The 27185-nt window shown below is 37.3% G+C and overlaps 7 protein-coding genes and 1 long non-coding RNA gene across 10 annotated transcripts; 3 read left to right on the forward strand and 5 right to left on the reverse strand.

Annotated features, from left to right (window-relative positions):
* LOC104743745 (zinc finger MYM-type protein 1-like) lies at window positions 414-4507 on the forward strand. Its single transcript, XM_010464794.1, has 3 exons — window positions 414-495; window positions 2151-2316; window positions 2542-4507. The coding sequence occupies exons 1-3, from the start codon at window positions 414-416 to the stop codon at window positions 4505-4507; spliced, it is 2214 nt and encodes a 737-aa protein (XP_010463096.1).
* Window positions 5654-6433, forward strand: LOC104743746 (metal tolerance protein A2-like). Its single transcript, XM_010464795.1, has one exon. The coding sequence runs from the start codon at window positions 5654-5656 to the stop codon at window positions 6431-6433; it is 780 nt and encodes a 259-aa protein (XP_010463097.1).
* On the reverse strand, window positions 6417-7837 carry LOC104741895 (quercetin 3-O-methyltransferase 1). Its single transcript, XM_010462821.2, has 4 exons — window positions 7407-7837; window positions 7008-7321; window positions 6868-6932; window positions 6417-6787 (listed from the first exon to the last, which is right to left on the reverse strand). The coding sequence occupies exons 1-4, from the start codon at window positions 7811-7813 to the stop codon at window positions 6485-6487; spliced, it is 1089 nt and encodes a 362-aa protein (XP_010461123.1). The 5' UTR covers window positions 7814-7837; the 3' UTR covers window positions 6417-6484.
* On the forward strand, window positions 7913-9088 carry LOC104741894 (nascent polypeptide-associated complex subunit alpha-like protein 5). Its single transcript, XM_010462820.2, has 4 exons — window positions 7913-7983; window positions 8049-8133; window positions 8384-8514; window positions 8628-9088. The coding sequence occupies exons 1-4, from the start codon at window positions 7915-7917 to the stop codon at window positions 8976-8978; spliced, it is 636 nt and encodes a 211-aa protein (XP_010461122.1). The 5' UTR covers window positions 7913-7914; the 3' UTR covers window positions 8979-9088.
* Window positions 9194-12370, reverse strand: LOC104777322. 3 transcript variants are annotated; one of them, XM_010462823.2, is made up of 7 exons: window positions 11985-12370; window positions 10654-11832; window positions 10331-10566; window positions 9954-10109; window positions 9709-9871; window positions 9472-9582; window positions 9194-9341 (listed from the first exon to the last, which is right to left on the reverse strand). In XM_010462823.2, exons 1-5 carry the CDS (start codon window positions 12217-12219, stop codon window positions 9722-9724), a joined length of 1956 nt encoding a protein of 651 aa, XP_010461125.1. In that variant the 5' UTR covers window positions 12220-12370; the 3' UTR covers window positions 9194-9341; window positions 9472-9582; window positions 9709-9721. The 3 variants fall into 3 exon arrangements, with proteins under 3 accessions (XP_010461125.1, XP_010461124.1, XP_019091257.1); XM_010462822.2 differs by having other exon boundaries at window positions 10331-11832; XM_019235712.1 differs by lacking the exons at window positions 9194-9341; window positions 9472-9582; window positions 9709-9871 and having other exon boundaries at window positions 9975-10044; window positions 10331-11832.
* On the reverse strand, window positions 13682-14608 carry LOC104741899. Its single transcript, XR_760397.2, has 2 exons — window positions 14425-14608; window positions 13682-14102 (listed from the first exon to the last, which is right to left on the reverse strand). It is a non-coding gene; the product is annotated as an uncharacterized LOC104741899 (long non-coding RNA).
* LOC104741898 lies at window positions 13778-14481 on the reverse strand. Its single transcript, XM_010462825.2, has one exon. It carries the CDS (start codon window positions 14399-14401, stop codon window positions 14195-14197), a length of 207 nt encoding a protein of 68 aa, XP_010461127.1. The 5' UTR covers window positions 14402-14481; the 3' UTR covers window positions 13778-14194.
* LOC104741900 (NAC domain-containing protein 14) lies at window positions 15763-18862 on the reverse strand. The gene is made up of 7 exons (XM_019235716.1): window positions 18573-18862; window positions 18135-18412; window positions 17575-17889; window positions 17082-17459; window positions 16512-16955; window positions 16221-16433; window positions 15763-16123 (listed from the first exon to the last, which is right to left on the reverse strand). The coding sequence occupies exons 1-7, from the start codon at window positions 18721-18723 to the stop codon at window positions 15923-15925; spliced, it is 1980 nt and encodes a 659-aa protein (XP_019091261.1). The 5' UTR covers window positions 18724-18862; the 3' UTR covers window positions 15763-15922.

Raw genomic sequence — 27185 nt, forward strand, 5'->3', positions numbered from 1 at the left:
CAACAACATTGTCTAGAAAATATCATCAAGTGAGGACTTCAACATATAGTTCATCGTGTGATGGCGGTTCTTCACCTGCAACAAGAAACTTGTACGTTTCTTGACCCCCAAGTCAGCTAAAAGAGCTCTCTATTTGATACAAGCTGTTTGTATTCTTTATGTAAACATGATCAAGTTATCAAACAAGTTCTTTATAAGAAATTACGATTTTATATTCTAAGAAATTAAGTTTTTATATTCAAGTCAGAGCCATGACTGAAGTTGTCTTTATAACATTCATCAATCTCGTCCCACCAATTCAACGGCCCTTGAACCGTGAGAGTTGTTGAATGAAGGCCTATTTAATCTTTAGGATTGTACCTTAAAATCATGATGATGAATCGATAAACACAACAACAGGGCATAGATCATCGATGACATGTTCAGACGACAGTTTTAAGATGAGCTTAGCCATAGACCGCTCATGGCTCATCGTGTTCAGTGGAAACAGGGCAGGTGAGGATGGAGTAGCATGCAAGGAATCAAAGAAGCTGATTAACTAATCTTTAATCATGATGATTTAACTAATCTTTAATCATGATGATTTTTGTCTGAGTAGACATGAGAGAGAGAAGGATCATCGAATTTTCATGTTAACAAAACAGAATCACACTTAACTCTAACTCTTACGTTTATGCTCAACAAGTAGCATCATCGAATTGTCATGTTATCAAAACAAAATCACACTTCTCTAACTAATTACCTTTATTCTCAAAAGTAGCATCATCGAATTGTTATGTTGTCAAAGAGTAACTGAGTTACGTTCATGCACAAGAATTGGGATCATCAAATTTTCATGTTATCAAAGACAAACTGTGAGCTATATATACAATCGAAAGGGCCTCCCATGGAAACACAATTATGCTTTTTGCTTTCTCTCTCTCTGAACACACACCAAACTAGCTAGCGATTCAGTTAATCTCTTTTTTTTAATTGCTATGGAGATCCAGACAGTTGAATGAGAGATTGAAAGCCTTAGAGAAACTACTGCAGAGACAGAGAGGATCATGAGTTGTGGAGAGATCCCTTGCGGATATTACAGTGCCGAGGACACTGAGGACAACTCCATGTCCAAGAAGAAGCTCTCAGTTTCAATCATCCTGTGCTTATCTTCATGAACGTTGAAGTTGTTGGGGGCAAGAAAGCGCACAGCCTCGCCATTCTAACGGACGCGGCAGATCTATCATCGGATGTTGTCTGCTTTGCTATTTCACTGTTTTTTTTTTTTTTTTGAATAAAATGTAAAATTTATTCGAAAAAACTGTGTTAGATCAAGTGCAGCGTTATGTTAAGAGTTTTTGAAGTTTAAAACATGATTTTAGACTTTATAAATAGAAAAGATATGGTGTGTCCCGGCTATCTCGGCAAACGCAGTGCCGGCTTAAATGGGGGACAACCAGTGCGACTGCCCCGGGTCCACCAAATTAGGGGGCACAAAAAAAATTTCAGTTCTTGATATGTATCAAGTTATTTTTTTTTAAGTATAAGTTGACAAAAAAAAAACATGTTTGAGGGAATCCAAGTTTGATGAGTTAATGGGCCAAAATCAAAATTAAATTATTGGGCCAAATTGGTTTTGTTATTTATAGGATTTACGGTGATTGGTGGAAATAAGGAATCGGTGATCTTTGTCTTTTATGTTTACGTACGAAGCTTTTCATCTTCCCACCCCATTCACATGACCACAACACACAAGTCTCTTTTTTCCAACAAGCGATCTCCATAGCCGACTAGCCGTTAAGCAGCAGACAACAAGTTTTTGAGTAATGTTCTATTTGATTCTTGCTCTGCTTTTTTCTAAACTAGTATTTTGTATTCTAATTTCTAAAATTGGAACTCGCTAATCACTAACAACTGTTTTTTTCAGGTTTATAATTGTTCATTTGTTCTTCTAGCATTCATAAAATCAGATTCATTCCCCAATAGCCCAGCCCCAAAATCCAGGTGTTATTCTTCTTTTTTCTTTGCATCTAGTTAAGATTGCATCATGCCAGGACAGAAACCGGGATGTCAAAAAAGAAAAAAAAGAAAACAAGATGAATTGTTTGTTCAATCACTAAGAGGCTCTTTAGATAAATTTGTGACAAGAGCAAGTGCTAATGAAAATTCAGAATCTGGTGGTGCTAATGAAAATTCAGAATCTGGTGGTGGTGGTATAAATAATCCCGATGATAGTAGTTACTTGAGTGAGCATGATAATGTGGTTAATGCATCTAATGTTGAAAGTTTAAATGTTTGTGAAAACCCAAATTCTCGTGTTGATATTTTTGATCCAAGGTATTGGGAAAACCTTGATAATAAAATGAGAGATGTGTTAGTTGAAAAAGGACCTCAAAGAGAATTGAGTCTTGTGTTTCCTTTAGATGCAAACAAGAGGCGTTTCTCATATAATTATTATTCTAGGAAGCTGCGTAATGGGGAAACTAGTGACAGAAATTGGTTGGTTTACTCCAAACATGTGAACAAGGTTTATTGCTTTTGTTGCAAATTGTTTAAATCTAGAAATTGTTCAAATATGCTTGCTTTAGCTAATGATGGTTATAATGACTGGAAGCATCTTAGTGAGAGACTTAAAGATCATGAGAAAAGTGTAGAGCATATGAATAACATGAAAACTTGGAAAGAGCTGAAAGTTAGATTTGAGAAGAATCTCACAATTGATAAACCACTACAGAAAGAAATTGCTAAAGAGAAAGAACGTTGGAGGTTTGTCTTAGCTAGAATAATTGCTGTTGTAAAATTTCTTGCTAAAAGAAATCTAGCTTTTCGTGGAAAAAATGAAAAACTTTACCAAGATAACAATGGTAATTTCTTAGGTGCTATTGAAATGATTGCAGAATTTGATTTGATAATCCAAGATCATATTAGACGCATTCATAGTCATGAAATTCATTGTCATTATCTTGGTCATAATATTCAAAATGAGTTTATCTCTCTTTTGGCTCATAATGTTCAGCTTTCCATCGTTAAAACCATTAAAGAGTCTAGGTACTTTTCTGTCATTCTTGATTGCACACCGGATGTGAGCCATCAAGAGCAAATGACTTTGATAATTCGATGTGTGAAAATATCAAACAGAAAAGCAAGTGTAGAAGAGTACTTCTTAGAGTTTCTAAAGGTGGATGACACCACTGGTTTAGGTCTCTTTGATAAGTTACTAGATGCTTTAAAGTCTCTTACTCTTGAGTTTGAGAATATTAGAGGTCAAGGTTATGATAATGGTTCTAACATGAAAGGAAAACATCAAGGTGTTCAAAAGCGATTACTTGATGTAAATCCAAAAGCTTTGTATATGCCGTGTGCTTGTCATAGTCTGAATCTTGTGGTTAGTGATATGGCTCATTCATGTGTAAAAGCTATTTCTTTCTTTGGAATTGTGCAACGCATATATGCATTATTTTCTAGTTCTTCTAAGAGATGGAAAATTTTGCTTGATCATGTTCCTTGCTTTACTGTAAAATCTTTGTGTAACACACGTTGGGAGAGTCGAATTAAAAGTGTCAAAGCTATTAGGTTCAAAGCTCCACAAGTAAGATCAGCTTTATTGGAATTATATGAGTCTTGTGATGATGCTATGACAAAGAGTGATGCTGAAAGTTTGATCATGGCATTTGATAATTTTGAATTTATCCTTGGCATTGTTATTTGGTATGATATTTTGTTTGCCATTAACTCAGTGAGTAAGAATTTACAGTCTAAATCATTTTGCATTGATAATGCTTTAAAACAATTGCAAGGTGTGTGTTTGTTTTTTGAGAAGTATAGACATGAAGGGTTTAGTTCTAGTTTGAGTATAGCTCAAACTATTGCTCGTGATATGGATGTAGATCCTATATTTCCACAGAAGCGTCGTGTTTTCAGAAAAAAACAGTTTGATGAAATTGGTTTGGATGAGGAAATACAATCTAGTGAAGATGCATTTAGAGTCAATTACTTTTTGGTTGTGGTGGACATGGCAATCACTTCGGTGAAGACCAGATTTGATCAAATGAAAACTTTTGAAAGTGTTTTTGGTTTCTTATTTGATTCGAAAAAGTTAAAGACATTACATGATAGTGATTTACAAGAGCATTGCTGTAACTTATGCAAAACTTTTTCTCATGGTAACTCGTCGGATGTTGATTCAGATGATCTTTTTTCAGAATTGAGAGTGCTTCAAACGACTTTACCTGATGTGTCAATGGAACCTACTGAAGTTCTTGAGTTTGTTGAAGATATTGGTTGTTATCCAAATGTTTCAATTGCATATAGAATCATGTTAACTATACCGGTGACAGTCGCTTCAGCGGAGAGAAGCTTTTCAAAACTAAAATTATTGAAAAATTATCTAAGATCTTCAATGTCTCAAGAAAGGTTGAATGGTTTAGCTATTTTGTGCATCGAAAAGAACATATTGGAGAGCATTGATACTGAAACTATTATTCATGATTTTGCATCGACTAAAACTCGTAAAAATAGGATTTTGTGATCCTTTATATCTTTCAAGAATGAGTATTGGCTTCTGTTTTTTTTTCAAGTGTGAAAGGATGTGAAAGTTTACATATATGGAGATGGAAAGGATAAAACAAGCTTACAAGGCCAGCTAGAAGCAGAGGAGAGCACAAAGTTACAAGAAAAGCAAGGAAAGGAGAGCACACTCGAAATTTATCTTTTTTGTGTGACTGTTTATTTACATCTGTTGGAGGAAAAATTGCAAAATGACATTGTTGTTGCTTTCTTTTTGTAAACGTTCTTTTATCTTTTGCTATCCTTTTGTGAACAACTTTTTTTTATGTGTAATAGATGTTCTGTTCTGTTTTTTGCCCCGGGGTCTCTATAATGCTCAAGTCGGCACTGTGCAAACGCGAGGCTAGCCATCGCTCCATGCAGCCAGCAAATTTTTCTGTGGGTGGTAGTGAAAGCAGCCTATTACGGACTTGTCTGTAAAGGCGTTTAACAAGCAGAGTGGAGGGTACCGGTGTCTCCCCATGACGGCGGTTGTTTCGCTCTTTCCAGAGGAAGTGTAATGAAGCCTGGAAAACATAACGCAACAAAAACAGAATAGGGATCCCCAACGAAGTATCCCCGAGAAGAGACATGTTGGTTTCCCAATCTGTAGAGAAACGTTGTGCAAGAAGGCTTGAGGTGAGGCCTGTCCATACATCTGTCGAGTAGGAGCAAGTGAAAAACAGATGATTGCGGGTTTCTTGTGGTGCACCGCATAAAGAGCAAGAGATATCTATCCGAGCGTTCCAGTGTAGCATGCGATCTCCTGTGGCCAGGCGGTTTTGTGCGGCCACCCAAACCATAAAAGAGTATTTGGGCGTGGCATGTGAGAACCATACACCAGTAGTCCACGGCTTCCTTTGACCAGAGATCCGGGTATGTTCCCACGTTTCTTGAGTGCTAAACTTCGCCTTGAAAACATCCCCTTTCCCTTTCCACAGGACTACATCCTCTGCTTCTACTCGTCCTCTGTTTCGAACATTGTCTAAGGCTGTTTCCATTTGATTCAAGTAATCCACGCGATGGTGTCTCGGTCGATGAGTGAGAGCCTCCGCAACAGTAGCATGGAGTGCGATTCCCATGTCAATACTTCCCCTCAGGCCTGCAATATTAATCAAGCATCCCAGCGATGACCAATATTTCACTGTTTTCGTTATACGCATCAAGGTGGGAGGCAACACCAAACCGGACCTACGGATACTTCAGAATCGAGGTTCTTGCCATTTTTGCTTCCATCCTGCTTACTTGGGCTCTCAATGTGTGGATTGTGTGTGAAGCAATCAGAAGGCTCTGCCACCAGAACAGAGAAATCAAAGGCCCTCTTATGTTTGGAGTTGCTTGCTTTGGAGTCATCGTCAACTCCGTAATGGTCTTCCTTCTTGGCCATGGTCATCACGGACACTCCCATGATCATGGTCATGATCACCATACGGAGGAGGATACGGAGGCCGAGGGAGAAACAATGAATATAAATGTACTAGGAGCATATCTTCATGTTATTGGAGATCTACTCCAGAATGTAGGAGTGATGATAAGTGTTGGACTTATCTGGTGGAAGCCAAAACTGAAGATCATCGATCTCATCTGTACATTCATCTTCTCTGTACTGGCTTTGGTAAGAACCTTGAGTACCACGCGGAAGCTACTTGACATTCTGATGGAGACTGCTCCAAGAGAGATCGATCCTAGTAGACTCTCCGCAGGTCTATGCGACATGGATGAAGTAACGGCGGTCCACGAGCTTCATATATGGTCTATAACAGTCGGGAAAGTCTCTCTATCCTGTCATGTTAGGATCAAGCCTGATGCAGACACAGACGCTACGCTTGACAAGGTGATTGAGTATATTAAGAGAGAGCATAAAATCAATCATGTAACTATTCAAGTAGAGAGGGAACAGAACCCTTAATTAGTTCTGACTCTGTATATATTTAATCAATAATAATAATAATAATACATATCACTCGTTCTTGTGGAACTCTACAACTGAGAAACACAGAGATGTAAATGGAACTTGCACACTAGAAAATCCAGCGAGACGAGCTAAAGTCTCGAATTCTTTCTTTGTTCTTTCTTTCCCTGATGGGTTCATGTTCATCATGAACAACTCAAACTGAAACAAGCTTCTGTCTAAGAGAGTGTCTCCGGGTAGATCCGGGATTACCATATCCACCACAATCACCTTCCCGTTTGAAGGTAAGGATTGATAACAGTTGGTAAGTATCTTCAGGCAATGCTCATTGTCCCAACTATGGAGCATCCACTGTTGTAAGTTGTAACAAAAAACAATGTTATCCTTTTAAAGTATATGATTATGTTAAGACTTGATTGATAAAAGCATACCTTCATGAAAATGGCTTCTCCTTTAGGAATGTTTGTAAACATTTCTCCAGCAATATTCTCAATTCCTACAATATATGACCTTGAGAACATTTACAATACAACAGAAACTTTGGCGAGAACTTGTATGTACATGTATATACCTGGAGAAGCTGATGAAGTGTTGATTACAAAGGGTAAATCAAAGTTAACAGCTTTGATGATGTGAGGATGCTTAGAGATGATTCTACTGAGAATAGAGCCATCTCCACCACCAACATCAACCAACGACTTCACACCATCGAATCCATTGTAATTCTTCAGAAACTCTTCCATGAATACTTCATTGAAACCTTTCATAGAGCTTTGAAACACTTCTCTGAATCTTGAATCTCTTCCTACAAATTCAACCGCGCTCGAACCATGAGTTTTGTTGAATGGAATCCCTCCCTCAAGAACAGAATCTTTAACTTTGTACCTTTTAATGGTTAAATACAACATCAGTCAGAGATCATAACGTTTTTAAACTCGTAAATGAGTTAGGATGTTGTTAATGATTTTACCACATATCAATCACGACCTTGTCCTGAAAAAGATTCACCAACGGAGCCAACGAGCCACCTCCATATTGGTTCTTGGTGAAGTACTTGGCCACAGGAGCTAAGCCATAGAACGCACATGGCTCACCGTGGTCAGTAGAAACAGAACATGTGAGTATAGAGTAGCTCGTAAGAAAACGAAGAATCCGATCAACCAAGCTTGAATCATGATGTGTTGTTTGTGTCTGATTAGACAAGAACGACACGATCTGAGAAGCAGAGGAAGGGCCAGACTCGGATAATATGTCGAAGAGGCCAAGATCTATAGCTGTTTTCAGAACCATGGGAAGAACAGAGGAGCTCGATAAGATCATTGCATACAAAGATAGGTTTTGTTCTTCCATTTTCTGATTCTCGTTGCTGCTTACCATTGGCCACTGCACTAAGTCACTTTCACTATTTGTTATCTTTTGTCACACACTCTGATAAAAAAGGTCCTAGGCTTCTAGCTGCGCGAAGAAGAAGAAGAAAGATGCCAGGAGCAATTGTGGAGGAAGAGAAATCGCAGATTGAATCCATCAAAGAGCAATTGAAACTCGAGGTTTTTTTTTTTTTTTGCGATTTTGATATTGTCGAATTTGATAAATGGTTTGTGGTGGAAAACAGAAGGAAGATTATGTTTTCGTGGAGATTGTGAAAGATGGAGATGAGGAAGACGACGAAGATGACGAAGACGATGAGGACTTCGGAGGTAAATTGCTCGTTCGTTTGATTTTGAGATATGTATTGTTTTTGTTTTGTTAGTATATACATATATAGACATCTTCTAGGGTTTTGGAAATGAGGTTTCCAGTAAAAACTCACTTTTTACTGGAAATTGTTGAAACTTTGAGGTTCTTAAAGCCCTTGCTTCTCTGTTATTGAATTGTGGAACACTTTAATTGAATTGCGCAGTTATAGTGATGGTTTTGTGTGTTTGTTATCATGTTATGGCTGTGTAGGTGAAGAAGAAGGTGGAAATGAGTATTCAAAGCCAAGTAGAAGCGAGAAGAAAAGTCGCAAAGCTCTTCTAAAGCTTGGCATGAAACCTATCTCAGATGTCAGCAGCGTGGAATTTCGAAGAGCCAAGAATGTAAAAACAATACTTCTGACAACAGAACTCTCATATCTCTNTTTTTTTTTTTTTTTTTTTTGTTCTATAATTTATGAAGGTTTGATTTGTGGGAAATGTTGCATTTCTATCAGGTGTTTTATGTCATCTCGAACCCAGTTGTTTACAAGAGTCCCAATGCTGACACTTATGTCTTTTTTGGAGAGGCTAAGCTCGACGATCTGAGCTCTCAGCTACAAACTCAGGCTGCTCAGAGGTTCAAGACGCTTGACATGACATCCATGCTACCTAATGATGCTTCTCAAGCTTCCATGGCTCCACTAGCAGAGGAAGAAGACGAAGATGATGTTGATGACGGAGGCTTTGAAGCCGGAGACATTGATATTGTTATGACCCAAGCAGGTATCTCTAAGGCCAAAGCCGTGAAAGCTCTAAAGGCCAATGATGGAGATATCGTTTCAGCCATTATGGAACTCACCCCTTAGGGTTTTTTAAGCTGCAAAGCCACAACAACATTGTTCTTTTGCTAGTGTTTAGTTGTTACTTGTCCCTGCTACCATTGGTTTGGAACATTACCGATTCCCTTTCTTTTTTTTACTGCTTTTTCTTCTTAATTTTTTAGGTCATTTTCTCTCGACTTTAATCAAAGTATGTTTAATTTGGGGTCATTTTAATCAAAGTATGTTTAAAAGGTACTATATAACAAAGAGTGTGATGACGTAGTATTTAAGAAAAGAGTTACAATGGTTTGTTTATACATCTGATAATCAAATAAACAGAACCATAACAAGAAAACATTACGATCTTCACCAAACAAAAAGGCTCCACGTCCAAACAGTAGCCTGGTTCTGATAAGAAAAAGAAGACAAATGTACTCAGCAATGATTCTGAAAGTGAAGTAGCAATGAAAATTAGTAATCAATTCATTCTCTTGAATCGACATGGCCATAAAATAAAATAAAGGAAGAGAGCACTAACTTCATCCTTATGTGTCAGCTACTTCATAGGAAAAAGATTTCAATGCCCTATATAGTCTCCATCCAGAAATTGGAGATCTTGAGGCTCTTCTTTGATATTTTACAAGCCAACCTGCAAAATCAAAAAGCAAACCTTGGGCAAGCCTTACCAATCTGACATGTAACTGCCCTTCACAGTACATTCTGAATTTAAAGTTTCAAGGATGAAGAGTGGGTATTAAGGATGATTTGATGACACCTTTCTAATATCCTCAAAGATTTGGATTCGAAATAGAAGTCTCGTATACCATCAAACACCTGTCTGCTTCAGCCTTCAGCCATAAGCTTTTATAGAACAGTGCATGTTGGTTAATCTGCTCCTCGCTTTGATGATTCTGTTGGTAACCACTTGTAGCCACAACCTGCACAAATTATCAAACCGACGGTCTACCTCCCACTAAACGAAAAAAATAACAGCTTAATTATGGAGAAAAAAGACCATACCTGACCAAAGCTGTTATCTTTGGTCGCACCATATTGATACAAACGAGAATCTGGGACCGTCTCTCTTGAAACCACAGAGTATTTATCCTTCCTTTTCACATCAAGGTCGACAGTCATATTGTTTGCCGTTTGAAGCTGAAGGTCTCTAATCGATAGCTAATAGAGAGAAGGATTTGGAATCATGGTGAACCGTTAAAAAAAAAGTTGACGCATTAACACAATATCATTTTTGTAAATTCTACAAGACATGATGCTATTTCTTGTTAAGCTTGAATAAAACATGTTCTACGAGAAAGTAATGGGCTTCCAAATTCAATAAAATCTCATGTGGCTTAAGCTAGAAATATGTACACATAAAAACAGTTAGAACAACATACCTTACTCTTGTTAGGTAACAGCTTTAGATCATATGAATTACGTCGTGCAACACTTTGATTCCCAGCATGTTCCTGAATGTTGTTTTTGATGTACAAGTTGAGATTATGTACAGTACTGTTAACGAGATCAAGCTCTTCCGCATTTGGTGAATCTGAACCATGTGCAAGCGTTAGTAACTCTGACAGTCCATGCATCGTTGTAAGTAGTTTCTTCACATCCATTTTTGGAGATGGGCCTGGTAAAGCATTCATATCGCTTGATGATGAACTTGCTGCAGCTTCTACAACATGAAATGGAAGAGGATGCTTAAAATCTTTGTTACCCTTTACTGAAAATGTAGGATTTGGCTCCACTGCAAACCACTTAGTAGACCCAAAGTTACTCTCCGCCTTCGGAGATATAAGTGAAGAACTTCCACGTGACATGTTGGGAAGAACACGTTCCACATATACTGGGGATTGTGCTAAGTCTGCATCTACTACACTATGGTCCCTGTAAGGACTTGGAAGATATAAACCGGCAGTATTCCCCACTAACGATAAATCATCTGCAGCTTGGTTCTTCTCATAGTCATATGCTTTCGGTTTAGTATCTGCAAGAGAGAACTGACGGGCCAATGGATTCAACCTCCGCTGACCATGACATTTGTTGCTGGAGCTTCCTGGTTTTGCATACTCAGTATATCCAGCGTCAGATTCAATCCACGGATTGTATGAAGATGTTGAATTTAAATCACGACCACCATATCGACTCTTAAGTATATGGCCAACTTCTCCAGAAGATGTCACCGCCTTGACCTTATTTAGTGACTTATCATCTAAAGAAATAAGAGCAATTCCATTTGTCTCAAAGGCTCCTTGCTTCTCATGAACAGAAGGACTTAGTTTTGCACTAGAGGGAACAAAGACAGGGGCCAAAGGATCCAACCTTTTAGATGGTTGGAACTCATTTCTAGAATCAGACACGCTCACAGTCTTGGAAACACTATCACTAGATACAAAACCGAAAATTTCATCCACATCGTGAGTCAAGACGCTTGTCCTTCTTGCTGCATCATTGCTTCCATCTTCAGTAGGATCAGTTAAGTTAAACTCTCCAGACGATGATGGAAAAGTTGAAGACAGAGACTTCTTCAAAGACGAAGAAGACGAGGAACCATTCTCATCACATTTTTCGAGTTTCTTCTTAGAATTAGATGGTATAAACTGAGGTGCCAAGGGGTTCAATCTACGAAACCCACTAAGATCATCAGTAGAACGTCTAGAAGTCTTGTGAGAATGCATTCCTTTCCAGCAAGGAGAGTCTTCCTCAGAGTCATCTTGATCAGACTCTATAGAAGTTTTCTCAGACCTGACTGGTGTTGTGTTGATACAGGACAGACCCAGCTTGACATCATTAGAGGACTCAATCAATACCTCAGGCAACAGTTTCGATAAAACTGGATTAGGGTTTACCAAAACCTTCCCAGAGCAAGCTATCTTGTCCACCAAAAACAATCCTTCTGCAAAAACTCGAAAGTGTCACATAACAGTGATAGCCTCTACAAGATACCAAAATCTCTCTATCCATACTTATCCCTCTATCCAAACACAAATACCATTAAAAAAAATTTCACAAACACGAGGGGAAGAGGAAGAGAGTCTAAGAAGATACCTTTGGTAGGCTCAACATCGCGAGACAAGTTAGATAAGGAATCATCATCACCGACGCCACTTCTCTGATCATCAGAGGATAAGAAGGAAAGGTCTAAAGTGTAATCGCCCCAGATGGAATCGTCGTGTTCAGATTTGAGAGAAATGGTCGAAGAAGATGAACCAATTGCGCAAGGTCTAGCGGAAGGTGAGAGACCGGTTCGTAAACCATCAATTCCTTGACTACACTGCTTCATCTTCTCCTTTCTTCTCTGTGTTGTCGGTAAAAGGAAGAAATGGTGATAAAGAACGAAGAAGGGAAGGGATTTTTTCCAGGTTTCTTCTTCACCTTCCCCCTCCTCCCCTTTAGCTTGCGAAAGGACGAAGTTTTTTTTTTTTTTGTTTCTTCAGGTCAAGTCCGATTAAAAAAAAAAAGATGTCGTTCTCTGTTTACTTGTCAAAATTTCAGATTAGGACGGATACTTTTTACGATTTTACATATTCAACCTTTTACATTTTATCATATTTTTTATCTGTCCTTATACTTCTCTTTTCTTTTGAAATGTTACACAAATATAATTTATAAAAATTTATGTCAAGTTTCTTGTTAATGTATCTGTGAAATGTTACGTAGAAATGTGTAGTACAAAATGGGTTTGCGGGAGAAAAAAAAAAAAAAAAAAAAAAAAAAAAAAAAAAAAAAAAAAAAAAAAAAAAAAAAAAAAAAAAAAAAAAAAAAAAAAAAAAAAAAAAAAAAAAAAAAAAAAAAAAAAAAAAAAAAAAAAAAAAAAAAAAAAAAAAAAAAAAAAAAAAAAAAAAAAAAAAAAAAAAAAAAAAAAAAAAAAAAAAAAAAAAAAGCGAGAGGTCAAATGGTAAGAGACCAAGACTTATCCAAATCGGTTATACTTATGAGTTATAACAATGGTGTTTTAACTAAACGTCTTGAATATTGATATATAGAAAATATAAAATTTGTGAGTGATTCATTATAACGGATTACATTCACTCACAGTAAAAATGTTTGGAGGACGATAAGCTTGCCCAATGTGTCTATATATATAATAGCTAAGAGAATCATGTCCCAAGCTACCTTGGATGTCTTCCTTTGTGGCTTAAGCAAATTGTAGATATGGAGGAACAAACTTTGTACTCGGTATTGAATATGGTTTTGTTGTGCGAAAAGAATGAAACAGATACGATAAATATAAGTGTTCCTTTTATATGTAACCAAAACAGCAAACTAAACATAAGATACAGACATGTACATTCAGCTACTAAAGCAAGGCAATCTTCATAACTTAATACACACAATAAGTTCTTATTTCCAATCATTGGCATTGCAATTGGTCTGATAGGTTAAAAGCTTTTGCCTCTTTTATGATAGATTCTTAAATAACACATCACCATTTTCATAAGGATTAGTAGCCGTAGAACTTTTAAAAAAGTAGTCATCTAAAAGCCCCCTTAGCCGAGTTGGGAGAAGAGAAAATATATTAGCCGCTGCATATATTTATTATTTAGGGATTAAGCATATATTTACATGAAACTATTCAAACAAATATGAATAATCCCAAAAAATGAGACCCTTATTTCGGAAAGATGATTTAAACAAACTTCGAATATTCTCGAAGAAAATCTCGCATCAACAGACATAAACTTTTAATCTAACTTACCAATTAAGTTTCAAGAAAATAGAAACAACTACCAATTAAGTCCAAATAAACTAAAGAATAGTAGATCATTCTCGAATCAAAGTGGCGAATACAATTTTTCTACAAAAGGCAAGAAGAATTGAAGGCATCCCTGGTCCAAAAGTACCAGAACTCCACATTGATATGATTAGATAAATTCGATTGTAAATAGACAATAGAACCGAGTAAGCAGCTTTTTTTTTGTCTTTTTGGTTGGACCATCTCTTGATTATTATACAAAGACAACAACTACTAATTCGACATTTTGAGACCCTTCTAAATGAAATGTTTGTCTCTCGTCTAATATTTTACTAAGAAGATAAAGTCGGCAAAACAGAGTCTTCTTCTTCTTCTCAATTCTTTGACCAAGATCAAGTCCACGAGAATGATAACGTTCACCATCAAACCCCTTCAAACGTTTCAGAATAATTCAACAAATTAAAAAGCACCTGGGTTCCAATTTAAACAAAAGGATGCATTAATACAGAAAAGATCTTTATTTACACAAAAAGCTCAAGAGTCACAGAAAAAAAAAACATTATTATGTAGAAAAACGAGAATAAGGAGGGGGAGAAGGAAGAAGAAGAGTGAGAGGAGAGGAAGTAGAGTTATGAAAAGGGAGAGAGTATAGAATATGAAGTCGGAATCTCCTAGGAAAAGGTGCTTGAGAGAAGAGATGCTCCAAAACTCCGGCGAGCACCACCGTGTACTCTTTTATCATCTCAGCCAAAACAGTCACTAGCAACATTTTTTCTTGATTAATCTCTTTACCTTCAATCGAATCTTCTTGTTTCTTCTTGTGTGTGTGTGCGTTTCTTCTTGTTTTACAGATTGTATCAGGTTATATATATATAGTCAGAGAAGACTAGAGGAAGTTAAAATCTAGGGGTGTATTCTACTGTCTCTCTGGTCTTGGTTTGCTAACTTTCTTAATGTGTCATTTTTAAATTAAATGCTCCATATTTGACTACTCTGCTCACATTAAATAATAAAAAAAAGCTTTTTAAAATTTTTATTACCCAACATTTCTCCTTTATCAATTAACTTTCACTAGATAGATAATAATAACTATATTATTAATTAAAAATTATTTTTTTTTTCATTCCATATGTCGAATGAATAGCAAACCAAACTTTTGATTAAAGTTTTTAATATATTTTTATTAATTATACGAATTATAAGAAATTATTGATTTTAAAAAGAAATAAATTATTTAATCATAACCAATAAATGAAAAAAAAAACACTATTGAATTTACAAAATAAAACCGTAAAAATAGAACAGTTTATGAAAATAGACAGAGTAGTTTATGATAAAAGAGTTAAACTCAAAGTCACAAACCAATATAAAAAGAAAATTAACTATATAATTATTCAGCAGTACAACTAAATTCGATTTTTTAATTGAAATGAATATAGAAATATGTGTAGTTTTGAAGGACAAATAAAAAAGAAACAAGTGTTGAGAAAACATTAGGAGTAACGCACATTGTATTCGGATATATGAAACCTCACCACTCACGCAGGACCCCACGTCCGAAACCGGGTGATGTCTATCCCCCTTCCATCTTTATCTTCTTCTTTCCTTTTGTCGTCGCCATTTAATTATATAAAACAACTTCATCCCTTGAATGTAACGACATGATTAACCAAAAAGAAAAAAAAGAATGTAAAGACATTAAAAAAAAACTGTATGTATTTGCTGATTTTAGTAGGTCTTTTTAAAAAATAATCTTGAGCGTTATTTTTTAATCTGTGGAACGGTTTATGTGTGAAACTGTTAATAAAGTTCTTGGAACTATAAAAATTAAGACTCTGGTTTTAGTAACTTTGATGTGTTTATTAGTATTTGTGCAATTTTGGATTCTCTCTAAACAAAGTTTGGTATATTGTTTGGATTTTTATATACTACGGTAGGTCAGTCTATTTGGTTACGTGTCATAAGAGCAAGTCTAAGTAGTCATGCATGGATAACATTTTTTAAAATCCAAATTGATATGGTTAAGATTAAACAAAGTTTTGTTTGAAACTTGGACTGACTATGGAAATCTAAACAGTGATTTTATTCTGAGGGACACAACACACAAAGTAGTAGTTTTGAACTGCAAAATTCAAAAAGATAACTACTTTGTTAATGATTCTAGAGAATTTTACTTCACCCAAACACTACAAAATAAAAATAGAAAACAAGAATAGACAAAACACGATTGATTATACAAAAAGAAAAATTAAAACAAAAAAACATGGAGAAAGGTCGCTATATATATTCATCAAGTAAACATGCCTTTCAAGGAATCCAATTGATGAAACAAGAAGCTACATTGGGCATCTCTTGACTCTTTCCATACTCCTACTAAAACGACGACTATCACTGCCATTATTATCACCATACTACTATACTGCACCAAGCTCTTCTTCATTATCTTCTTTTGTTTCTGCCATGATGATGATGATGACACATCTTCCTTTTCCTGCATCTCGCATTGTTTCAATCGAGCTTGTTAATGGTTTTTTTCTTTCATTTATGTCAAAATGTTATTAGATGACTTGCTTACAGAAACATCTTACCTTTCTATGGCTTGCTTCTTCTTCACTGCGGTTTGAGTGTCTTCTTGTGTTGTTTAATGTTGTGGGAGGCTTCCGTAATCTCGTCTGCAGGCGGATTCTTCTCTGAGCAGTCCCCTGAGTCCTTAACTCAGCTGATTCCGACAGACTATCATCAGGCCCCCTTACTCTTATCTTATCTCTGTTAAGGAAGCATCTTTCATTTACCTCTACGACCTGCATATTCATCAATGGTCATTTGAGAAGGTCATTCAAAGTGGATCTCAATACTAGCCAGACAACTGAATCACTTACCTTGGACATTGCAGATTGTACTTCATCTTCTTCATAGTTATCTGCATCCCTTTCTTTTTTGTGTTTAACTAGCGCCAATGGCTGTTCGAGTTGCAGCCGAATTCTTCTAGGAGCAGTGCCTTGTTCAACAATAAAATCCTCATTCGTCTGACTCTCCCGGGACCTAGCCTTGAACCCAGAAATGTCACTGGGACTAATCTTGCAGTCAACAGAGTTTTGTTCAAAAGATGATTGCTCAAAGGATGACTGCTCAGGATGATTGACGTTATAGTTAAAGGGATCAATAGATGCATAAGAAGCTGAAGCATACTGCCCTAAAACGTTGCTATGAAGTGGCGTCAAGGTCCGAGAGGAGCCGGATGAAGATTGGATCTCTACTACCTCCTTGCTATCAACAAGGCGTTCGCTGACCCATCTGGGAGCTACATTTTCAGGTACAAACTGCTGTACATGAATAAACACTAATGGTCAGTCCCAGATCAAAGCATCAATATCATCTAATATGTAAGATATACAAATCATCCTGATAATTATGTGAGATGCTTAAGAGCTCATGAACATTTTCGTTACCTGTGAGCCGGCGACTTCAGCACTCCCATCAAGAAAAGCAAAAGCGTCTTTGCGAAACGGGTACTCAGTAGACAAGAGTCTTGTATTTCCAGGCCAATGCATCATATTGGGAAGTACAAAGTCTTTCCTTTCAGTAGAGGAATCATTATTGTTATGAAATACATCATCCAAGACATCTGCTAAGGATGCATCTTGTATAGCGGCACCATCCTGAAAATGTAGTCCATAATCAAAGTTGCCAAAATCGCTTGAGTACATCGAATCCATATGTGATGAAGCAAAATCGATGCTTGTCTGCGCTGGATAATATGTTCTGTCATTCATTTGAGTAAAACTGGGTCCATAATGAGATGAATTGTCCCTTGCAAGTGGATTTTCCTATATCACAGGAAAACACAAGCTGGTTTATGATGAGACCTGATGAAACAAATTGTGAAACAGAATGCTACACTTTGTGCAAACAGAGAAACCATAACCGAAAAATATGTAATACCTCTACTATGGTTTTCCCCAAAACACGGTCTTTGGCGCGAGATGATTCAGGGCGATTGATAGAAGTATTGTTAATCACTGAAACATCAGGTTTCACATCATTACTCTTGTCGTTTAAACACCTCTCAGTGTCATCCGATCTATTTAACGCATGTACACGAGACGCAGCTGTTTCTTGAACCATTTCAGAAGATGTATCATCAGGAGAGCATCTAGTTGTGGTGGGTGTTGTATTGACATTCTCTATTTCATCACAGTTTGCAGTATCACAACTATCACTAGGCTTGTGGAACAAGCGACACAAAACATACGGGTTCTGTTCCAAACACACACACCAAAACAGAACAATATAAGCAAGCCAAATAGTTGTAACAAAACACATATCAACAAGCCAAAAGGTCACCATCAAAGACCAAAAACGTTCATCCAAGAGTAATAGTACTAAAACTAAACAACATCAACTCGGTTATCACCATTACAATAAATAAAATCTTACTATGTGAAGCAGACAGGGAGCTAGAACTGACCTTAAATAGAATGAGAAAAAGAGAATAAACAGACCTGGCCAGGTGCAGTGCCATCAAGTTCCTTATCAGTAGCACGATACTCATGCATAATCCAATCAGTACGCTCTCCTCTAGGAGCCCGACCACGATAAAAGACAAGAGTCTTCTTCATACCAATAATCACCTTCTTAGACTTAATGGTTCGATCTTTCCCAGTAGCTTTCCAGTAACCAATGTCAGTAGCTCTATTAGAACGATGACCACTCGGATACTTACGATAACGAGGACAAAAAAAGAACCATTCTTGATCATCTGTCTTTATCACCGAAAGCCCTAAAAAACAATCGAACAAAACCCTTAACATCATCACTCTCAAAACAAAGCCAAAATTTCACAAAAAGCTTCAACCTTTTGCAATTCTCAACCTCTGTAAAACTCTGTTTCTTTGTGTTCCTCTCTACCATATAAAGAAGATGAGAAAGAGAGAACTAACCAGGTAAGTCCCATGGCTCCCACTTGCAAACATCGATCTCAGGGATGACTCTAACCTCTGAATCACGGCCGTTGATTTTTAACCGTAGGTAATGATTGATGAGTTCTTCATCCGTTGGTCTAAATCTGAAACCTAGAGGTAAAGCTTCCATAGACAACAAAGCTTACTCCGTCGTCATCTCCGGTAAAGTTTTGATTTTTTCTTTTTGGGTCTTCTTTGGTTCACAAAACAAACCTGAAGCAAGCTCTTTGAGCTGAGCTTGACCCACTTGGTTGCAGTGGTGTGCCAATTGTGCCGTGTTCTGACTCGCACGTGTGACGTCAGTGTAATTGATTTACCTATTTTACCCTCGGTTAAGTCAATATAATTACGGGAACCACGGCTCAATCCTTTTAGGCGCCGTTTGCTATCTTTTTTTGACTCGATGATAAGTAAGGCTACGTACGTGCCGTCAGGGTCCACCACACACATTAGATTCCTTCACGTGGTTCTATAAAGTTGCTTAATATAGTTGATTTATGTATTTTAACTTTTCCCATTTCTGGCATATGTTTTGTATATTATACAGTAAACTACTATATATGTCGTGAATGCATTATGCATTATGCATCATATGATCAACCTCAGGCAAGATTACATTGTTGTCGGTTTTTGTCATAATCAATGAATACATTTTTGACATACTCATCTCTATTTACGGCTTTGGAACGATTAATATTTTTTTGTTTTATTTGTTGTAGTATGACTGTATGAGATGATTCATTCGACAACCAAACTAGATTCTAACTTTTTAGGCGTGAATGTTTAGTAATTTTTGAAAGATTTAATCCATTTTCAAAGAAAAACTAAAAACCCTTTTATATTGGTTTCTCATTTTCTTTTCTACGTGATTTTTTTTCTTTCATTTTTCACATTTTTAAAAAATTTTAATCTTTTTAACAGAAACCAAAAACCAAATAAATAAAAACTAAAAACTAAAAACCAATTTAAAAAACCATTCCATATTTCCATTCATGGCATAAGTGTCTAGGACCAAACACATAATTTCTTTGCATATGATACTATGATAGTAAGTATAGTAAGTATACTATTTGTCGGGGTTATTATGTGGAAAGTTTTCCATAGAGCCGTGTTAAAGGCATATAAGTGTCTACTAGGACTAAATACTATAACTATAGTCATTGCTAAAAAGAAAAAAAAGAAAGTTAAAGTTTCATAAAGTACAAAAAGCCTTCCCTGCTCTGTAAAAGTTACGTGTCCGTAACTTCCGTCCCCAATTATTTGCTCCTATTTTTTCAATGGGCTGGTATTTCGGCCCACTAAGTTTTTGGTCTGTTATAGTTTCATGATTGGGCCACACGTTAGATCTAAATTGCACTTGTTTCTACCGGCATAAAGTTACTTGGGAATGTGGTTAAAAATATTATTTATCCACAAAAACTTATTAAAAATGTTACTTTTTGTTCTTCAAAAATATCATTTTTAATTGAAAAAAGGTGTGAGAAGACTAAATTATTCATATCCTAAAAAAAGAAATCTAACTAATATACCATGAACAGTTAGTTTTCAAATGAGCCATAATCGTTAGAGTCTTTCCAAATGTGTCATAATGATGGCATGAGAGAGAAAGGGAAAGACTAAATTATCCTTGGCAAAATCTGAAGTAACAAAAAACAAAACACCCTACCACAAAAAACGTTTTATCCTTCACTTCGTCTTCTCCCATGTTCTCTCTTACGCAGCTCTGTGTGTGTTGCTCTTTTTTTTTAAACAAATCAACTTACCGTAACTATAATTTTGTTTCCAAATTTCTGGCAGCCCGTCGCTCTCTGATACATATGACCCGTCGCTTTCTGTAATTATCCTTTGAAATTCTAGTGAAAGAAATCGCAGCAGGTTCCCGTCACATTATGGGTCAGATCTGGAATCTGGAGAAGCGTTTATTGTGGACAACATAGAAACTCAGTAGACTAAATCTCAGTAGACGAAATCGGTGTGTTATTATTATTGTCCACAAAGATATTGTCTACCATGAAGTGTAGTGTTCTTTTAAATTTGTCTATTTTGTGTTAGATTTTGTCTGTCATTATTTCTCCGGTCCAGTTAAGTCATGTCTCTTGTTGTTATCTACTGTGATATTGTCTTTCTGAAGTTATAGAAATGGGAGTGGATAAATTCGCACTCGGTTGGACCAGATATGGTATCTGGAAAACCGTTTCGTATGGACAACCTAATAACTCAGTAGACTAAATTTTAGTAAACAAAATCGTTTTGTTATAATTATTGTCTAGTATGTATTGTCTATCATGTGTAATTGGAAGATCGTTTGTTCTTGACACCCTAATAAATCAGCAGATGGACTCGTTTTCAAAAAATATTGTCAACCATTTTATATGTTGTCCACTTGGTATGGGTGGATGGACTAGTTCTAATATGAACATGTTGTGTCCACCACTACGAGGACTTGTCTCAACTTTAATATGTTGTCCACAACTTCGCGTGGACTTGTTTCGATATTGTTATGTTGTCCACCACTTTGTTACAATATATTTATCTGTTGTCCATCAATTCTCGTCCACGCGGCTGGGAAATGCTAACGCGTCCATCTTTCTCCATTTGCCACCATCGATAGAAATTTAAGTGTTTAGTAAAACTGAGTATGTCATATTTAATGGATATGATATTTTTGAAAAGATGAAACAACATATGACACATTTGGAAATAATTTTGAAAAATATGGCAGAAATGGCAAAAATCCCTCCTAAAAACTGAGAAAAGCGAAAGCGGGAGAATTTAAAGTGCAGGCAGGAGAATGATGTTGTTCATCATTCTGCACCAGTGTGATGGACAAAAACCTTGGTCGTTGTATCTGGTCCACTGGAATTGCAAATATGCAGTATAGATACTGTTTTCTGTTAACAGTGGACACAAATCATCGTACTAAACCTTGGCTATGGTCCACTAAAGAGACGAAGAACATAATAGTGATGGAAAAAAACTTTGGCTGCTAGATGTGGTCTACCGGATCTGCAAACTTGTAGTGTCGACAAGTTTTTTTGTTAGCAATGGAAACAAAACACATGACCAAACAGATATGGTCCACTGGACATGATAGTAGTGGACAAAAACCTGGTCGGGTGGATCTGGTCCACCGGATCTGTAGACCTACAGTTTAGACAAGTTTGATAGTGGTAGACAAAAACTTAGTCGGCTGGATCTGGTCCACCGTACACCAGGTCGGCTGACCTCCAGTGTGGACAAGTTTTATTGTTAGCAATGGACACAAAACGTATTATCAAACATATGTAGACTAAAGAGAACGAAGGACATAATAGGGATGGAAAAAACCCTGATCAGCTAGATCTGATCCACCGGATCTGTAGATCTGCAGTGTAGACAAGTTTGGTAGTGGTAGACAAAAACTTGGTCAGCTGGATCTGGTCCACCGGACACCAGAATTGCAGACCTCGAGTGTGGACAAGTTTTATTGTTATTAATGGACACAAAACACATTACCAAACGTATATAGTCCACTAAAGAGAACGAAGGATATAATAGAGATGGACAAAAACCTGGCCGGATGGATCTGGTCCATCGAATTTACAGACCTGCGGTTTTGTCTGTCTGCGGTCGGGTATAAGAACTCTGAAATTTGACCTAGCGATTTCACCTGCCATGGCAAAGACAAACGGATCAGACGGAAGTCTTGGGCGAAGAATTGTGTCTAGATGAAGAATTTATCTATTATATGCGGCCTACGGACAAAAACAGATGGAGTTTTGCAGAAAGAGATTCAGTTTGTGCCGCATCGCCGACAACAGACTAAGAGACATTGAGATGGAAAAAGATGAAAAATTGAGAGAGACTGAAGATGGATAAATGGGAAAGTCGAGAGTTAGAATGAGGAGAGAGAGAATTTTTGATTTGGGAAAAAAATTGATGAGAGATTTTTTTTTCTTACGTTTTTTGTGTTAAAAAAGGGTATAATGGTCTTTCAGTTATGGGATTTTGGCAGACTGGAAAAAAGGAAAAATGATTGGCAGCTACACAGAGTATGCTCCAACACATCACCACACATGCAGACTATATTAATGCCTTGTAAACTACATGAACTATTGACTACACATACGGACATGTATGAACTAATGACGGTTATGTGCTGAACACCATAACCATCGATTTCGGTACCGCTCCGATGTACGGCTCGATGGAATCCGGTACCGTCGATTAATCCCATTTAAGACCCGATTAAAATTTTGACCCGCTAATAATCTGACCCGCTAATCAAACCGGACCACATTTAATTGAGCCAAAACCCGGTCTAATTACAAATTACATAGCTAAAAGTAAAAAACATAATCCCGATGGTTTTAGTTTCTCATTTCTCGATCTAACCTAAAAAAAAAAATCCTCTTTACCTAGGGTTCTTGAGAGAAGAGGGTTTCAGATCAAACACGAATCAGAGTGAATCGAACTTGTTTTGTAGGGTTTCAGGGTGAATCGAACTCGAATCTCGTTACAATGAGGTAAGAGCTCTCATTTGGCGACTTTATGTATATGTTTAAATTTCCGACAGTAGAGTTTCTGGGTAGAGTTTCTGAGTTTATGGGTTTGTTATTGAATGGTTTTTGTGGAGTTAAGTGGAGTTTTGTGGGGTTTATATAAGGAAACGAACATGTGGGGTTTGGTTTGTCGAGTAAAGAAAACAAAGTTTCTTGTCTGTTTGTGTCGGGATTTTGTCGGAGTCAAAGTATTACTTTTTTTTTTACCATTTTTATCATTGTTTAAGTCATGTTATTGAGAGATTAAGCTGATATGTGTTTTTTTTGGTTTGTGAAGTAACAAGGGGCTTGTCAAATTGAATTGCTATCATTCTGGGAAATTCAAAACAATTGATGGTTCGCTGGCTTACGTTGACGGCGTGATGGACGTGATTCAAGTGGATCTTGGTGTTATATTCGCAGATGTGATATTGAAGTTGCTTGATAAGAGGATTGGCATCGGGATAATGTGGTACAAGCTACCATTTGAAGAAGTAGGAGAAAAGCATCATCTCTGGGAAAATGTGGATGCGAATAAGAAGAAGATGCAGGCCGGAGGGTGTTGAATGAGAGAGCTAGACGTTTATGTTGAGAAACCAGTTGTTGAGGAGTTACAAATGGAGATTGGCACAACGTTACCTCAAGATAATCAGAGTGATGGAGAAAACGACCCGACATATGAACCTGAAAGTGAAAATGATGCATCAGATGATGACGCTATTGATGAAGAAGATGGTTTATCTGATAATGCAGAATCAGCTGATGAGGATGAGGTTGGTGAAGGAGATATAGAGGTGTTTAACTAACAATTACGAAGAACAAATTCCAGATGAAGATGATGTCTACCCTGCTACTGATGATTCGTCTGGTGATGAAGAAGAACAGGCAGAGAGGTTAGTAAAATGAAACTTACCTGATGGTGTGTTCAGCCTAAGGCAAGTATTTTCCAGTGGTCAGGAGTTTAAGCAGAATGTGATCCGATATATACTGAAGACAAGGCGTAAAGTTGTGTATGATAGATGGGAAAAGGAAAGACTTGGTGCTAAGTGTTTTGAAAAAGGTTGTGGATAGCATATATATTGTGCTATTGAGAATCCAATAGGGAAATGGATGGTGAAAACATACTATGATGAACATCAATGTCATCCGGTGGGAAGATGTAAGCAAATAAAGAGCCCTGTGGTTGTAGACTTATTTGTTGAAGACATAAAAAGTGCTCCGGAGATCAAAGACGAGATGAAGAGGATATACAACATTATCATCACACCTGCACAGTCACAATCAGCAAGAAGAAGGGCATTTAAGAAGCTGCAAGACGAATGCAATGAGCAGTTTTCAAGGCTTAGGGTTTATCAGTATCAACTCACCAAGTAAGCTAATGTAACAATCTTTTCATATTGTATGTTCTCAATAACATATCTCGGCTTTTAACTTTGATTTCGCTTTATCATTCAGGACAATGGTCGATAGTACAATGGAGATTAACACTACAGCCAGAGCAGATGGAACTGATGAATTCCACCAGATGTATATATGCTTTGAACCGTTGAGGACTTCATGGAAGCAAAACTGTTGACTGATCATAGGATTGGATGGTACCTTTTTGAAGCACAATATCCAAGGGATTCTACTTACAACAGTTGGTAGAGATCCTAACAATCAAATATATCCTATAGCTTGGGCAGTTGTATCAGGGGAGAACAATGACAACTGGAAGTGGTTTATTCACAAGCTGAAGGTAGACTTGGATTTGGGTGATGGTGAAAACATTACCATCATATCTGACATGCATAGAAGTCTCATTCATGGGATGCCAATGGAGCTACCAAGGGCAGAATACCAATCTTGTGCTAGACACATCTACGCCAACCTGAAAAAGGTTCACAAACCTGATACATTGAAGCCATTGTTCTGGAGAGTTGCAAGCAGTTACAATGAAGCTGATTTCAAGACTAACTTGGCTGTTTTCAGAGAGATGGATCCAAAGGCTTGTGTTGATCTTTTGAAGAAGGATCATCGTCAATGGTGCAGAGCTTTCTTTAGGGTTGGTTCTTGTTGTGGTGACACACACAACAATCACACAGAGTCCTACAACAGAACATTGAAGAAAGCAAAGAGAAAACCATTTGTGGAGATGTTGGAGCTAATAAGAAGAGATGCAATGCAGCGGATCGCAACAAGGTTTAAGGTAGCTGAGAAGGAGACTGCCAAGTACACAAAGAAAGCAAGGAAAAAGGTTGAGAAATCATGTGAGGAGGCCCAGAATTGCTACTCTCTTTCAAGCACATGTGGAAAATATGAGATTGTCGAGTTTGGGAATGGATTTAGTGTGACATTGTCTAAGAGAGAGTGCGCATGTAGGAAGTGGGATTTAACTGTCATTCCTTGCCGCATGCTATATGTGCAATCAGAGAGAATTGTCAAGAGGTTGAGGACTACATTTCCGATTACTACTTGACAGAAAAATGGAGAGACAACTATCGCAGAGGGTTGTCTAGAGTTAATGGAACTAAGTTTTGGGAGGCAACTGGAGGAAGACGCATTTATGCACCGCCGTTTAAACCACCTCCAGGAAGACCTAAGGGAAAAGCAAGAATTAAAAGCTTACATGAATCACCAAGTAAGAATAAGAATAAGCATAAGGTTGGCCGACAAGGAAGAATAGTACATTGTGGTTTATGTGGTGAAGCAGGGCATAATTCAAGAAAATGTCCTAAGGAGGTATGATTCTTGCTTTTAACTATAGTACATTGTGGTTTGATAAAATCCGTTTCTGTTTTTTGGTTGTTAACTATGTTTCACACTTATTTTGAAGTCTGAGGAGAGCAGAACAAAAAGAAAGAAACTTGCCCTTGATGCTTAAAATGCTGCTCAATTGGAGGCTCAAGATGAAGCAGAAATGGAAGCAGCAATGATAGCTCAAGAGGAAGCTGATGCGGACATCAGATCTAAACCAAACCGAGAGCATGGCAAACCAACCGGGCCACACACCAAACTGGTCCACGAAGAGCATCTTGGAGAATCTTTTCCCAAATGGAGTTCCGATCAAGCACAAAGAGAAGGGTTAATTATTCATCATCAAATTAATCCCAAGGAGTCCAATGGTTCAAGAGGGATCAAGCATCAGCAAGTCAAATGATCTCATTGTTGGGATATGACTGTTGCACTCTTTTTCCCTTGTCTAGGGTTTTTCCCACTGGGTTTATCTAGAAAGGTTTTTAATGAGGCAACACCAAGTCATCAAGGAATCACTTACCATTCATCTGATTCAAAGATGACACAAGAAGTCATCGCTGAAGTACTTGTTGGACTATTCACTGGACCTGCTGAACTACTCGCTCACATACATGATGAACTACTCGCTGATGGACTTGAACTACTCGCAGATGAATCAGACATCATTGCAAGCTATGAAGAGTTTCGGCCTTTTGACACTTGGACCAGCCCTAGAGGAAGCCCATACACCTATTTGATTCACCACAAGTCTCCAGCCCATGGAGAACAACCCAAGAGAAGACCCAAGTCCAAACCACCCTTTGAATCATGTCCATTGATCTACTTGAAGCCAGATAAGGAAACTTTCATTTACCTTCACTTGGACGTGTCCTAAAGCTACATATGGAAACCAAGAGTACCTCTACAGCCACCAGTGAATATTTGGAGGAAATTCACAAGCAATAATAGCCATTGGATCAGGCGGATTCAATCTTATTACTTGCCTTTTTCGGACCCGATTGTCATCAATGCACAACGACTACTTCCTATTATATTCTTGTGCATATTCGAGTTTCCACAAGTATTCAAGAAGCTTCCAAGATGTCACCACTTCCTCCCCAAGTTAACGAGATACAAGGCACACCTCACTTGCCTTATTTGCACCGATTCTACACTTAATAGTCCAACACCATATTTTCATTAATTGTTGTGATTTGTTTCTTGTTTTAGAACACTAGAACGTGTAGCTGAAAATATATATGCTCATTAGTTTGTTCATTGTAAAGGACCCTTGATCATTTTAAAGTAAGAGAAACGTTTTCTTCTTTACAAAGTTTGAGTCTTTGTATTGCTTTGT

The sequence above is a fragment of the Camelina sativa genome, chromosome 14 (assembly GCF_000633955.1).
Source record: "Camelina sativa cultivar DH55 chromosome 14, Cs, whole genome shotgun sequence".
Classification (NCBI taxonomy): Eukaryota; Viridiplantae; Streptophyta; class Magnoliopsida; order Brassicales; family Brassicaceae; genus Camelina; species Camelina sativa.